At 34.4% G+C, this 14,092-nt stretch overlaps 1 protein-coding gene across 1 annotated transcript; it reads right to left on the reverse strand.

Annotated features, from left to right (window-relative positions):
* Positions 1–1,152: 1,152 nt before the first annotated feature.
* Positions 1,153–8,319, reverse strand: LOC143568213 (uncharacterized). Its single transcript, XM_077054421.1, has 4 exons — positions 8,153–8,319; positions 1,833–1,951; positions 1,657–1,748; positions 1,153–1,545 (listed from the first exon to the last, which is right to left on the reverse strand). The coding sequence occupies exons 1-4, from the start codon at positions 8,317–8,319 to the stop codon at positions 1,153–1,155; spliced, it is 771 nt and encodes a 256-aa protein (XP_076910536.1).
* Between the last annotated feature and the right edge of the window lie 5,773 nt (positions 8,320–14,092).

Here is a 14,092-nt window from a genome sequence, read left to right on the forward strand (position 1 = left end):
TCCGAGAAAGCAGTAAGATCAAAACTATCATCATTGGGATACCATTACCCGGTGTCAGGATTACCCTTCAAATAGTGGAAAATACGCTTTACAACTGCCAGATGCGTCACTCGGGGACTCGCTTAATACATGGCACAAGGACAAACAACAAACATTATATTAGAACGCGATGCAGTTAAATACATTAAAGAACCAATCATCGCTCGGTAAAGGGTCGGCTCAACGGTATCCTCCAATTCGTCCGATGACTAATACTGACCCACATGAAGAGGAGTTGAAGGGACTTTTCCGGAAATTATTTTGAATCGCCTCAAGAAATCGTTTACATACTTCGTCTGGTGTAAAATCCAATCGTCAAACTAATTAACCTGCAACCCCAAGAAGAAACTCATCTATCCCATCGAGATCATCTCGAACTTTGTTTGCATCGATTTCTTAAAGTCCTTACATAACTTGTCGCTTGTTAAGCCAAATATAATGTCATCAATATAAATCTGGACAAGGAGGAAATCGTTTTCGACATTCTTTTAAAAGGGAGTATAATAAACATTTCCTTGTTTGTAGCAGTTATCGATCAAATTTGTAAGCAATTATGCTATACCAAGCTCTCGGGGCTTGGTACAGACCATTTAGAACCTTGTTTAATCGATAAACACACTCGGGATATTAAGGATCTACAAAGCCAAGAGGCTACTTCACATACACCTCTTCATGAAGTTCCATAATAAGAAACGCTCTCTTAACATCCATCTAATAGACCTTGGAATTCTTAAAAGCAACATTGGCTAAGAAACTCATAACTCTTTTTCTTGAGCTTACGAAGGTTAGGCTTACGATTGAAACTGAATGATAGGCTTACGATTATTAAGCAACTTATAACTCGTTTTATTGAGCTTTTTATAAATCATAACACGACTCAAAGTATAGCAAGTAGTGTTCACAGCTTCATTCTGGAATTGGACGGGAAGCTTAGAATCTGCCAACATTTTTCTCGCCGCTTCAATCAATATTCTGTTCTTTCACTCAGCTACACCATTCTGTTGTGGCACATACGGAGCACTGTATTTCCTATGAATTATCTTTTGAATAGGGAAAAATTCTAAAACATTATTCTTGAACTTCGTGCCATTATCACTTCGAATATGTCTCACTTTATGTTTGAAAATTATTTGATCTTAGTGACAAATTCCGTACGAAAACTAGTGTCTGATCCTTACTACTCGTAAATAACACCCACGACAATCGTGAATAGTTGTTCACAACGACTAGGCAATACAAATCTCCAGGAATACTCGAACGATTCACTGGACCGAACAAATCCATATGAAGATGTTCCAAAGGGGTATCAATGGAATTAATATACTTCAACGGATGTGACTTCTTCTTCTGTTTGCCTTTCTTACATGCAACACAATGATCGGTCATCTTGAAATGCTTCAGCGAAACACCGTCCACCAAATTATTTGCAGTCAGTCGGTTCAACTTACAAATGTGAACGTGACCCATCCTTTTATGCCATAAGATTGTGTCTTTCTCAGTTTCTTTCTAGTACAAACACGTTACAATAGAAGTAGAAGATACGTTAGAACTCATATCAAGTACATAAGAACCATTCGATCGAGGATATCGCATGACAATCATATCTTCTCGAATTACGAAACCCGGTCCAAGGATAACAGATTTCTTGTTTGCGAATAAAGTGGACTTCTTGTCACGAATATGTGACACGCTCAACAGATTGTGATCCACTTTATCATAATAATTAACATGCTCAAATTTAATACAACCATTTGAGACTTCTCCCTATTTCGTTATCATTCCACCATTATTACCAGCAAACCCTACATATAATGCTTTTAACATTTGAAAGAAGGTCAAGGTTGAAAGTAATGTGTCAAGAGCATCCACAATCCATAATCCATTTATTTCATGAAATAGTCTTGCATGTACTCTGCACATCAAGGTAAATGATTAGTTCAAAAAGGCTGCCCAGGCCTCAGTCTTGTTTTCCTCTTTTGATTCTTTTTCATGAACGATAATAATAGGTTTCACTTGTGATTGATGCATTTAAGAATAAGTCATAGGTTTCCTAGACATTGTTTTAAAATAAGCATCCTTAATCACATTTGAATCCTTGTTATTACAAATCAGTTTAACAAAGTCAAAAGACTTGTGTTTTACATTAGACTCGTTTACATTAACATGAACCACCTTTCGTGCATTAAAATCATGAAACATAATGTTAGTATCATCAAGCTTAACTTGAGGTGGTTGTTTTTAAAGTTTTGCTTAACCAATGGTACCTTAGGTGGTTGTTCCTTGGTTAAAAGTTTTTCTGTCATTTTAACCCTAGATCCACATTGTCATGCAATGTGACCACATTCACCACATGAGAAGAAAGTTCTCGTATCCACAAAGGTGTGTGGTATATCAACAACATTACGTGAAACCTCGACTGAAAAGATGCAACAGTTACTTTGGAAATATCCAGTTGATTATTACATTTATTTTTGTAAAATTGAAGATTAGAATAAATATAAAAACATTGAAGAGAATCTGTTCTAGTTGAACTTACAACTTCCACGGGTTCCCCAAATTTTACATGATTTTTTACTTTTGTCTTAGAATTTTTCTTGTTAATCAACTTAGATTTTTCAAAAGCTTTTTCAAATTCATTCAAGCTTGACGTCTCATTTTAAAAAACACTTTCAATCAATTCAGTTTTAATCAAGTGTAAAGGAATATCTTTTTCATCAAATACTTTAGCTACTCCCTTCAACTTGTAAGCCCTCCTAGTTTTAACTTTAACCTTACTAGGAGTAATGAATCTCATTAAATCTTCATCAGAAATGATTGGTTATTCTGCTTTCTTTTCACTCACATTTGATATTTTTGAACCATAACCACTTTTTCAAACTCATGCAGTTCACAAAGAGTATGATTAAAACGAGGAATATTCTGTTCTTTGTGTACCACTTTAGGTTCAAACACATCCTCAATCACAACTCCATCAACAGATTCAGAAAATACTTTATCACTTCGAATATGAGTTTCAAGAGTTGACTTTTTAGAAACTGGTTTTTCTTGTTTAGTTTACTTAGGTTTCTTATTTTTTATTATCTTTTCGACAATTATAGGAGTATCAACAGTTAATAGACTATCAATATCAAAATTTGCATGTTCTCTTGTAAATAGATTGTTTGTATAATCATTTTGAAATAGCGAAGGAACTTCAACAAAACCGAAACCATTTTTAGTTCCTTTTTTGTTTACCAGTTACTTCAATTATCTCATTTAACAACAATGAGGAATTTATAAATTTCTCTAAATTTTTTTTCAACTCAAGAACCTCATTTTCGAGTTTAGAAATCTTAGTTCAAGATTTCAAAATTTCCTAAAACTATAGATCAATTATAACTAACATGCCTAAAACTTCGGCTTTGAGATCATAATTACTATTAGCCAAAGCCTTAATTTTTTAACTTTAGACTTTTGTTCAAGATCTATGGCTTGTATATTGTTATTACGAACCATTGCTAAATCTTTCACCGATGTCTCACTGTTATGTTGAATCGATTCAAGTTTTGACTTGCTTTCATCACATTGAGAGCATTGTGAAATCAAAGTTTCATTCACAACTTATGGAATTACTTTAACAGATTCAATTAACACATGAGTAGAATAGTTATAACTAACCTCTTTGGTTTTGGCCATATATGCAAAAGAATCTTGTGGCTCATGGCTTGAAATATAATAATCAGTCTCAGTCTTTGATTCATCACTTTCTTCAGTCAATCTGTCACCCCTAGAATCCTCAAATTTCTCAACTGTATCAAACATAACCAAATTTGCTTGATTACTATTAGATGAGTTACCTAGTAGTCTTTGATTCCAATCAATGCCATCAGCAACAATCAAAGCTTGTCACCCCCAGAAGTCTTCTCTTTTGACTCAGGATTATAATTATTTCTTGAACTTCTATCTTGAGTCCAGTGTCCCGAATATATTATTTCTTCGGTTTGTCACACTCCTTTGCAAAGTGACCAAATTCTTGACAGTCGAAGCATCGGACCTTCAACTTATCAAATCCAACCCTCTTTTTCAAAGCTGGCAAGTCATTTTCATTTTTTTTGTATTAACTTCTTTACTTGTGGTGGTATTGGAATCTGAGAACTTGACCCAACAGATGAATTACTAGATCCAGATGCCATAAAGCATACAATAAGAATGGGATCTCCACCTTGTGGAATCTCTTGACAGTTTTGTGAATAGAAGTAGTGTTTGGAACATAATTGATACTCATGGGAAGTGATCCACAATACAAGGTACGGTCTTTATTATTCTTTGATGAAATTTTAACACCTAAAGTCATATTCTCTTTCTGCAGTCTTTTGCATAAAATCCATGGCAGTAAGATTATCATTTTTGAAGAAACAATTGTCTTTCAGTACTAGCAGAAAGGTAGAATATGAACTTGGTAAATCATTGTTCACGTTGTTAATCTGATCACATTGACTCGGTTCCATCATCAAATTTTCCATTTCAGCAATTAAATGACAAAACCTTGTTAACATTTATTCAACAGTTTCCCCTTTCAACAAATAAAAGTTTCTGAATTAAAACTTGAGCGTTACTTTCTTTCTTTCTTGGGTATTTTCCATACTTCTCATCCTTAGGTGTTGAAACAATGCAACACAAATTTTAATACTTGCAACCTGATGAAAGATATTTTCGGGTAATGCCATTGTCAAGGTTGAGTAAGCCCTTGTCTCAATTTCCAAAGCTTGCTTTTTCTTCAACCATGTAAGTTTAAAATGGGTTCTCGGTATAATTTGTAGTAGGATCACCGAGCATTGGAGGAGTATGCACATTATCTAGGCTACGAGTACAATCAGGATGAACTAATCCCAAATGTGCACGAAACCTTGGTTCCCACTTTGAAAAATCACTCAGCTTCATGAGTCTCGGGCATTTGGTATAAGACCCAATCTCAACATCTAAGGTTAGCATCTATTGCATGATCATATTTTGAGAAGCCATAGCATAAAAGTTTGCCATTTTTAAAAAATGTACGGTGAAAACACTGCTAAAATTGAAAGTTTAAGGTTAAAGTAATCAAACTTGGTAGTGTGTTATTTGCTAATGGAACTACTAATAGAGAAGCTTGGTTATGGCATAGAAGATTGGGACACCCATCTATCGGTTATTTACATATTTTATTTCCAAAATTATTTCCTTTTAATGAAGATTTAAGTTGTGAAACTTGTGTCTTGGCCAAAGGCCATAGACATAATTTTAAGCCTAATAATACGAGAGTTAGTTTAACATTTTCCCTTATTCATTCTGATTTATGGGGTCTGACAAAAATTATTGGAGGACAAAATTTTCATTTTTCGTCCTCTTAGTCGATGATTGCACTCATATGACATGGATTTATTTTCTAAAAAAATCGGAAGTTTTTGGTAAATTTATTTTGTTTTATGCCATGATACAAACACAATTTAAAACTAATATTCAAGTTCTTCCACCTGATAATGGTGGGAATAACCTCATGACTTTCAGGAAAAGGAACTGAAGAAGAATCAACAAAATGACCATTATTCAATGAAATGGAAATAACATCAGACGTATCATGATAATCAACTTATGGAACATTATCATAATTAGAAGCTGAAGCCCTTGGTGTAGAAAAAATTTCCCACCCAAAAAATCTTAATTAAGACAGCGAAAGACTTTTACTTAAGTCATTCGGGTCGTGACAGATGCCGATAGCCAATAATAATAGAGGAAGAATATTTATTAATAAAAGTTTTAATAAATATCCATTACATCATCAGAGTTGTAGCCGTGCTACCGCATGGTTTATTAAAAATCCTGTTCCCTATAATTTTCAAACACACAACCAATGCTCTCTTTTCCTTGTCCATTCGAAGCCATCACTTACTTGAAAAGGTTTATTAAAACAAACATCAACACGAATGTTGGTGAGTTCTCTTTACTGAAAATTATATATATATATATATATATATATATATATATATATATATATATATATATATATATTATAGTTAAAAATAAGGCAAACGAAGTTTCCATTCAACTCGTCATAACAATATCAATTTATCGAAAAATAGGGTATACGAGTACATATAATTTTCACCATAGAATGGTTCAACGACCATTCTTTTATCATCCATTACCATAAGCAACGGTAGTAATCTTTTCCTACCGTTCTTTTAACATGGTAATTATATTTTTCAAAATCCTCAATAATCGACCGTGCCATAAAAACGAAACATTCTATCTTTTAAACACATCATACTGTTGTAGACTAGCAAGGAACACAACAAGTGTATGACTATCAAAATTGATAACTCGATACCTACCATACTCAAAATATTCCCATATTTAACCCAACGCAATTAGAAATGTGGGGCGTCACCCCTATAGATCTACCAATATTTATGTTCCCTTATTTATTCAGTTAACAGTTATTTAACCAATTGTTGACTTATCCCACTTTTTACATGGTTAGTAAAATAAAATGTTTTATAAAAATTTCAATAAAATATGTAGAAATAATATGCTTTTCCCCCAAAACACATAAACAACATTTCGAAAATGAGGGGTCGATAGAGAAACTCACGGTTGAAGTTGTTCGTTCCAAAAATTACGTGTCCAATATTAGTAGATGTTTTGTTAATAAAACTTGGTTTAAGTTTTCGTTTATAAAAATCTTTAAGTTGTTAGCCCTAGTCTAATTTCCACACGAGCACATAAGTAAGTGATTTCCTATTTATTTAACGAGTTCATTTAGTTCGGGTCTCGTTAACTATCTTCTTAATAACTAAATTAATAAATAAAGTAAATATATAATATAATAAAATATTAAATTTTCAGTTGCTGGAAAGGTTTAATAAATTTATGAATCTTGTTAGTTTTGTCGGTTTCGCGTTTGAAAACGAACTGTTCTACTTTTTGTATAAAATATAACTTTTAATTCTTGAAAAACACTTGTTACATATATGTTAGTTAAGTTTTAGAAGTTATTTTACAAAAATATGTTATTTTTCATTTTCGTTAATATTTTCTTAAAATAGAAACTTTTTGACGTTTTCTTGTCGGTTTTCGCGACACGAACCATTTAGGACCAACTTTTGTTATCTTGTCCTCCTCTTATATATTAACTTATGTTATGTATGAGTATTTTACAACTTTAGGGGCAGTTCTAAAACAGTCCATAATTGTCATGTCGGTTCACGTTTAAAAGCCTATTTTTCGACCGTTAAAGTTACCAACAAGTAAAATAAGGAAAGTAAGTTCACACCAATAATCCAATGAACTAAATATACATCATAACACATAATTCATCTCTAATTTCCATATTTGTTCACTTAGTTTCACAAAACACATTTAAATCAACTTCAAGCTTCTGATTCATATCTTAAGTTTATTATTAATGTCACTAATCAAGCTTATCATTTCTTATATGAACAAACATTATAATATGACTTAAAAATCCAGATATCAACCTACTATTATGTTGCCCACACAACAAGCCAAATCAATACTTTACGATTGTATTCTTTATTCCTATTTGGAAGGTTCTAACATGTGTGTAATCATATAAGGAGTGGTAGAGGTGATGATGTGGAGGGTGGGCCGACCAAGGGGGGTGGGGGGGAGGAGATGAAGGGTTGGTTATAACTAACTAATCTTGTTTAATCGGTTTAACATATTTCGAGTTTTAGATAATCAATCGGATCTCGTTTTTAATAATTTTTGTCAGACTTTGAAAGAAATCAAATTTCTGACAGTATGGATTGGCTTTCGTTTACTTTTTTCTCAGTTTTCGAGTCTTGTACTGGTCCTGTACTGGCTTTCGTTTACTTATTTCTCAGTTTTCGCAATTCAAGCCTTCCTAAACTATTTTTATACGTTGTCTCCAGTGTTTTAACATATATTTTAAATTTCAGCGGTCAACTAATCATATTAATGATTTATTTACTTTCTGACTCGCTGCATTGCCCTTGGTATTTTGACCATTGAATTTAGGACAATACTTCCTATATTGCCCCGTAACACCGCATTCGAAATATCCGGGATTTTGTGTTTCTGAACCGGATGGTATGATCCTGGCGTAACGAGTTACGTGCCCAAACCGGTTGCATCGGTTACATCTCCAACAATAACCAGCATGATTTTCGCCACACTTGTTGCATGAGGGCGTCTGACTCTTCCTCTGGGTCCACTAGCATTAGCAACAAACATCCTTCCAGCTCCAAAGTTCCTTTTTGAACTGTCCTCAAGGGTATCCATTCCACTTTCGCTTGAGTTCGTCCAGTTTTCGATTCAGACTGGTTGGATTTTGTTCGGGTTCTCGGGTGACTGTTTTCCTTCCAGTGTCTTTCAGTATTCCCATACGAACTGCATCATAAGTCAAAGATTTTTCCAATTCTTTGGTTGACTGGATGGTGGTTGGTTTAGATGAGGTGACCATTCTTCAGATTTTGGGAGCTAAGCCCCAGATGCAACAAGTCTTATTTCTTCTAGTCTTGCAACTGGAGCAAATTCTTCATCAAATCCCTTCTTCTTAAAAGCATCCCAATGTAACAAGTGTTGCTTAGTTCTTAATCACAATTCCTCTTTCACCCCTCTTGTTCCTGAAAACCCACTTGGTTCCAATGGCATATCTGTTTCTTGGCTTATCTACAAGTTCCCACACTTGCAGATCTCTGAATTGAGCCAACTTCTCTTGCATTGCTTCTACCCAACAATTGTATTTTAAAGCTTGAACAATGTTCGTGGGTTCAACTTGGGATAGAAAGCAGGAGTACAAATATATGTTTGCAGATTCAGATATACTTCTTATTACTCTTTCATTGATGTTTCCAATGATGTTCTCAGGTGGATAATTTCTTTCAACATATGAGGATTATACAATCACATCAGTAGACATATTTGAATCAAGATTTGTGTCATTGAGATCAGGTTGATCAATGACCAAATCAGTTGTTGCATCATGAAATTCGGGTGCTTCTTCATTATTCTGTTGTGAATTGGAAGCATCATTGTTTCTAATATTTAAACTTTGAAACAAATTTTCAAACTCTGCTTCTCTTTCAGCTTGTCTTTGACTTTCATGTTGGTTGCTAGGATCTTCCCCATTCAAGATATGATCATCTTCAACTTCTTGATTGTCTTGATTGCCAATTTCTTGATCTTGTCATGGATTATGACCTTGTTCTTGATCTTGATCTTGTTCATTTTCAGCAGTTGAAGGATCCTTAATCAATCTATATTCACGTCTTTTACCAGCAACCTTGGACCACAATTTGTCCAAATCAATCTTCTTTTGAGTATTCTCTTCATGCTCATTTATTTTGTAAAAAGTTTGATCAAAGTCTTTATGATAAATCTTAAAGGACTTAATCAACTTCTCAAGATCAAAGAGCCATGCTGCTCCATCAACGGTATTGAACTGATTTTTATTGAATACAACATCAGATGATTCAATCACACTTAATGGTCTTTCACATAGACTCTATAATATTTTGAGTGCGTTGAATGTCCAAAAAGAATCAATCCAAAGATTTTGATTGAAACTTGTTAAGATAATCCTTGGTGTTCAATAGTGAACATTTGCAACCAAATGGCTTGAGAAACTTGATATAGGACTTTCTTTTAAACAAAATCTCATAAGGAGTCTTTTCTTGACTTTTGTTGACAAGTACCCTGTTCTGAACATAGTAGGCAGTATTGATTGCTTCTGCCCAAAAGATAACAGGCAAGAAAGCAAATGCTAAAATGGTCATTGCAGCTTCAATGAGTGTTCTATTTCTTCTTTCTGCAATCCCATTCTGTTTAGGAGTTCTAGGCGCAGTTAATTGTTTAATAATCCCTTGTGCATTGCAAAACTCATCCATTGTCCCATTTTTGAACTCCACATCATTGTCACTTCTCATTACCTTCACCCTTGCATCCAATTGATTCAAACCCTTGTTACACAACTTTTAATTAGTTCAGCAGCCTCATCTTTGGTAGTTAGGAAATAAACCCAAGTATATTTTGAAAAATCATAAATGATCACCAAACAATATCTCTTTTTGCCAATACTTGGTACACTCACACGACCAAAGAGACGTATGTGAAGCATTTCAAGCACTTGATCAATTGAGTTTATGAGCTATGTTTTGTGTGAGGACTTATGCTGCATACGCTTCTGACATGAAATAGATTTCTCATAAAGTATGAACTCTCTTATGGGTAAACCAATTACATGCTCACCCTTCACTAGTCTGTTCATGTTCTTTAGGTTGCCATGACAAAGATTTTTTGTGCCACAATTTGGTTTCATTTTCAGTGGCCTTTGATACAAAACAAGTTCCACCCATTGAAATGGCATATTTCATATTTAATTCATACAAGTTCCCATTTCTTGGAGCCATCATCATAATCATAACTGGAGGAATCTGTAACACCCCGCAACCGCAGCGGAAACGTAAGCGGGATGCAACAGACACCTCTGATATCAACCACATTGTTTATAAAGAAAACTGAATACATTAATATACTTCAAATTACATTATCTTGTATTTCATTACCGTCTAGGTGATACACACATCATACAATACGATACACAATTCTATTTGTTATAATGTTTCCTAACACCCTGCACGCAAATCTTACACACATCAAGCAGTTAGCACGTAAGCAATCACTTCATCTTAATTGTACCTGAAAAGCATGTGAGAAAACGGGTCAACTACGAATAGTTGGTGAGTTTCACAATTTGAGTAAACCTTGATAAAATCAATATCATAATATAATATTATCTGGGGACACTGTTAACCCAGTACTGTATCCATTCCGGGGGCAACGTTAACCCAGAAACACTTCTAGGGACATCTGGGGACACGGTTAACCCAGTACTGTACTCATTCCGGGGGCAAAGTTAACCCAGAAACACTGCTAGGGACATCTGGGGCCACTGTTAACCCAGTACTGTACCCATTCCATACGATTCCCGTACAATCAAATAATTATAATTACACGCAAATCCATGCGTTCAGTATGTACTTAAACATTTCAATAGTAACATGCTTTCCGCCCCGGGAAAATATTTGAAAACAATTCAGAAAAAGGGGCTCGTGAAACTCACCTTAGCACATGCAAGCAGGTAACAACAATCATTATCAATTAACACGTCCAATCTGTAATATGATTCCTACGATCGTTATTATACAATTATTGTTTATATAACCTTTTAACCGTATCAACCGGTACATCTGGGGACACTGTTAACCCAGTACTGTAGCCATTCTGGGGGCAAGGTTAACCCAGAAACACTTCTCCGGACTCAGATTGTGATATCGTTTAGAGTTCCATGGTCACAACTACTATTAGTCGTTTTTCTCGTTTTGAGTGCCTAGCACGGTTATCCGTTTTTACGTTTCAAAAATGAGTTTGGTCACACACGACCCGAGAGTAGTGGTTGACTGATAATTTAATTAAAGATGTGAAATTAGAGCTCGGTTTAGACGCCCCGATTGGCCGTGGGACCCGTTTCCGTATTCGGCGTACCGGAAACTGTTAAATCGGTTAAAAATACCCAAATCATCCGAATTATTTTCGGATGATTCATTTTTACTTGTTTAACTCAATTATATGAAAATAGTTCATTGTTAGGGTTTTTATACACCAGTCAGCTCGCTTAAGCGAACTTCACCGGTTTACGCGTTTAACTTTAAAAGTTTGATAATTAGCACAAATAATTATCCGTTTAACCTCGGATCTTGAAATTTTGCACAAATAACATTTTGATAGTGGGGAAATTTATAGAAATATTTCCAGAATTAATTTTTATATTTAAAATTTATTTATCTATTTTTAAACACCATTTAAACACTAAATATGTCGTAAATACCAAACGATCTTAAAAAAATCCCAAATTTTTCCTGGATGTCCCCTGCCATCCACATAGTCCCCTGTAATTTTTCCAGAACCAAAATCTTCTTTTACATGCCATTTTCACTAAAACCGAGCTAGAAAACCCTAGAACTCGTTTAACCGAAAAGCCTACTTAGACTTCTCCAACTGACCTAAAATTTTGTGTGTGACTTATACATGATATAAAAAGCTTATCTGCAATTTTCCAGAATTTTTCATGATATTTAACTATTTTTCACCATTTTTAGCCAAAACCGAGCATTAAATTCACCAAATATTCATCCTTTATCCAAAAATTACCAAAAATTCACAGAACTCTTATTTTCATATATAGAAAATCTCTGTAAAATTTCATGACCCAACTCTAAACACACCACAATCTGTCCAAAAACTCCAAAACCGAACATAACCGAATATAACTTTCGTTTTCCGCCACTACAAGCTACACACTCGTCTTTCCGCCTTATTTACCACTAAATACAGAACCTACAACCAACATACCACAATACCTAGCAAGTTACACTCACGATCAAGCCTCTTACACTATAGTTTCGGTTATTGCTTTAAAAACAAAGATTTAACCGTAAAAATTCGTTTTTGGTCCGTTTAACTCCTTTCTTGGACCAAGATCCCTTGTATAACCCGTATACATCACTTGAAAATGTAAGAATCGGTTTTCATCTTTGAAACCTCATTTTCTTGCAAATAAACTCAAGAAACGAAGATGAACACGTGCATAACTCGATCATTACCTTGTTTTTCTTGCTAGAACTCTCGGTTTTTGGATGAAGTTGTGGAGAGAATTGATGAAATGTTGCCATGTTGTTTAGAAAAAAAAAATGAAATAAATGGGGTATTACCCATTGAGTCCGATCGGATTGCATGAGGGGGTAGGGTGGGACCCACCTCTTCATTCTTAGCCACATATTTGGATTTCGGATATCCGGATAATGTTTTGGATAATCTGGTTCAGTTCGTTTTTCGGTTAAATGTTTAATTCGGCTTAAAACGAGGCTAAAACGGTCGTTTTTCGGCTTAAAAATGAAATTTATATAAAACCGATTTAAAAACTTTAAAAACTTAAACCATGACATTTATTAACTTAAAACATCATATCATTAATTATCGCGCATCTTTTACGGCTTGATCGATCATCTCTTGCTCGGTTTGGTATTAAATGTTTCGTTTAATGTACCGACGTACCATTAAATCGAAATTCTTTTTATGTGCCGTACTTTACTTATCCCGAAGCATTAATGCTTCGTAACATCACTAAATATTATAGATATCGTCTATAATTGAACCCTCGATTCGTTCGGGTTTCAATAATTATCGATCGATTAATCGTATATTCAATGCGGTGAATTATGTATTCACGCACAATCAATACAATGAACCATGTATTCTCGTATAATTACCATGGTAACTCATGTACCCGACATTAAATATGACGTAACTATTGTCTACCGGTTAGGGTATATCGGGTTTCGTCGGGATCGTTACAGAATCACAAAGTCAGGTTTGAGAATAAAGCATTGAGAGTCATCAAACTCAACCTTATAACCTTTATCACACATTTGAGAGATGCTAAAAAAGTTATATTTCAATCCTTCCACATAAAATACATTATCAAAAGTGACTTTTCCATTAGTTAGAATTCCTTTTCCAACTGTCTTTCCTCTATTCTCATTACTTCCAAAACCAACTGGTCCTTTAAATTTTTCTTCATAGTTCACAAGAGACCTCTTGTCACATGTCATGTGCCCGGAACATCCACTGTCCATATACCATACTTAATTGATTGGTGTGGACTTTCCCTGCACATATTAAAGAAAATGATCAGTTAGATAATGAACTGCAAGCTGGGTCAACTTGCAAATCATCAGTGACATGGTCAAGTGTTCCATTAGGATTGTGAATAGGTTTAGGATCTTCATAAAAAACTTCACAAGTATCAAACTCATCGGATTCATATACATTGTCAATTGGGCTTTTCCCATATGAAATGATACTTTTTCATTCTTGAATCACATAGTCTTTCTTTACAGTGGCTGTAACAGTTTCATTCCTTGGTTTCCGTAGGAATCCATGGGGTTCATATCCATGTTTAAACAAAAAATTTTCATCACCATTAAGCTCTCTT

Source organism: Bidens hawaiensis, unplaced genomic scaffold, assembly GCF_021521415.1.
Source record: "Bidens hawaiensis isolate Kalapana, Puna unplaced genomic scaffold, B.hawaiensis_p1.1 tig00023838_1, whole genome shotgun sequence".
In the NCBI taxonomy this organism is placed as follows: Eukaryota; Viridiplantae; Streptophyta; class Magnoliopsida; order Asterales; family Asteraceae; genus Bidens; species Bidens hawaiensis.

Bases quoted from the DNA above. Each gene is read 5' to 3' on its own strand.
- LOC143568213 (XM_077054421.1), bottom strand. From the start codon at position 8,319: ATGGATACCCTTGAGGACAGTTCAAAAAGGAACTTTGGAGCTGGAAGG. The intron at 1,952-8,152 runs GTAACTCGTTAC...CTTGATGTGCAG, and splicing joins GATGCAACCGGTTTGGGCAC to AGTACATGCAAGACTATTTC. The intron at 1,749-1,832 runs GTAATAATGGTG...ATTATGATAAAG, and splicing joins ATTATATGTAGGGTTTGCTG to TGGATCACAATCTGTTGAGC.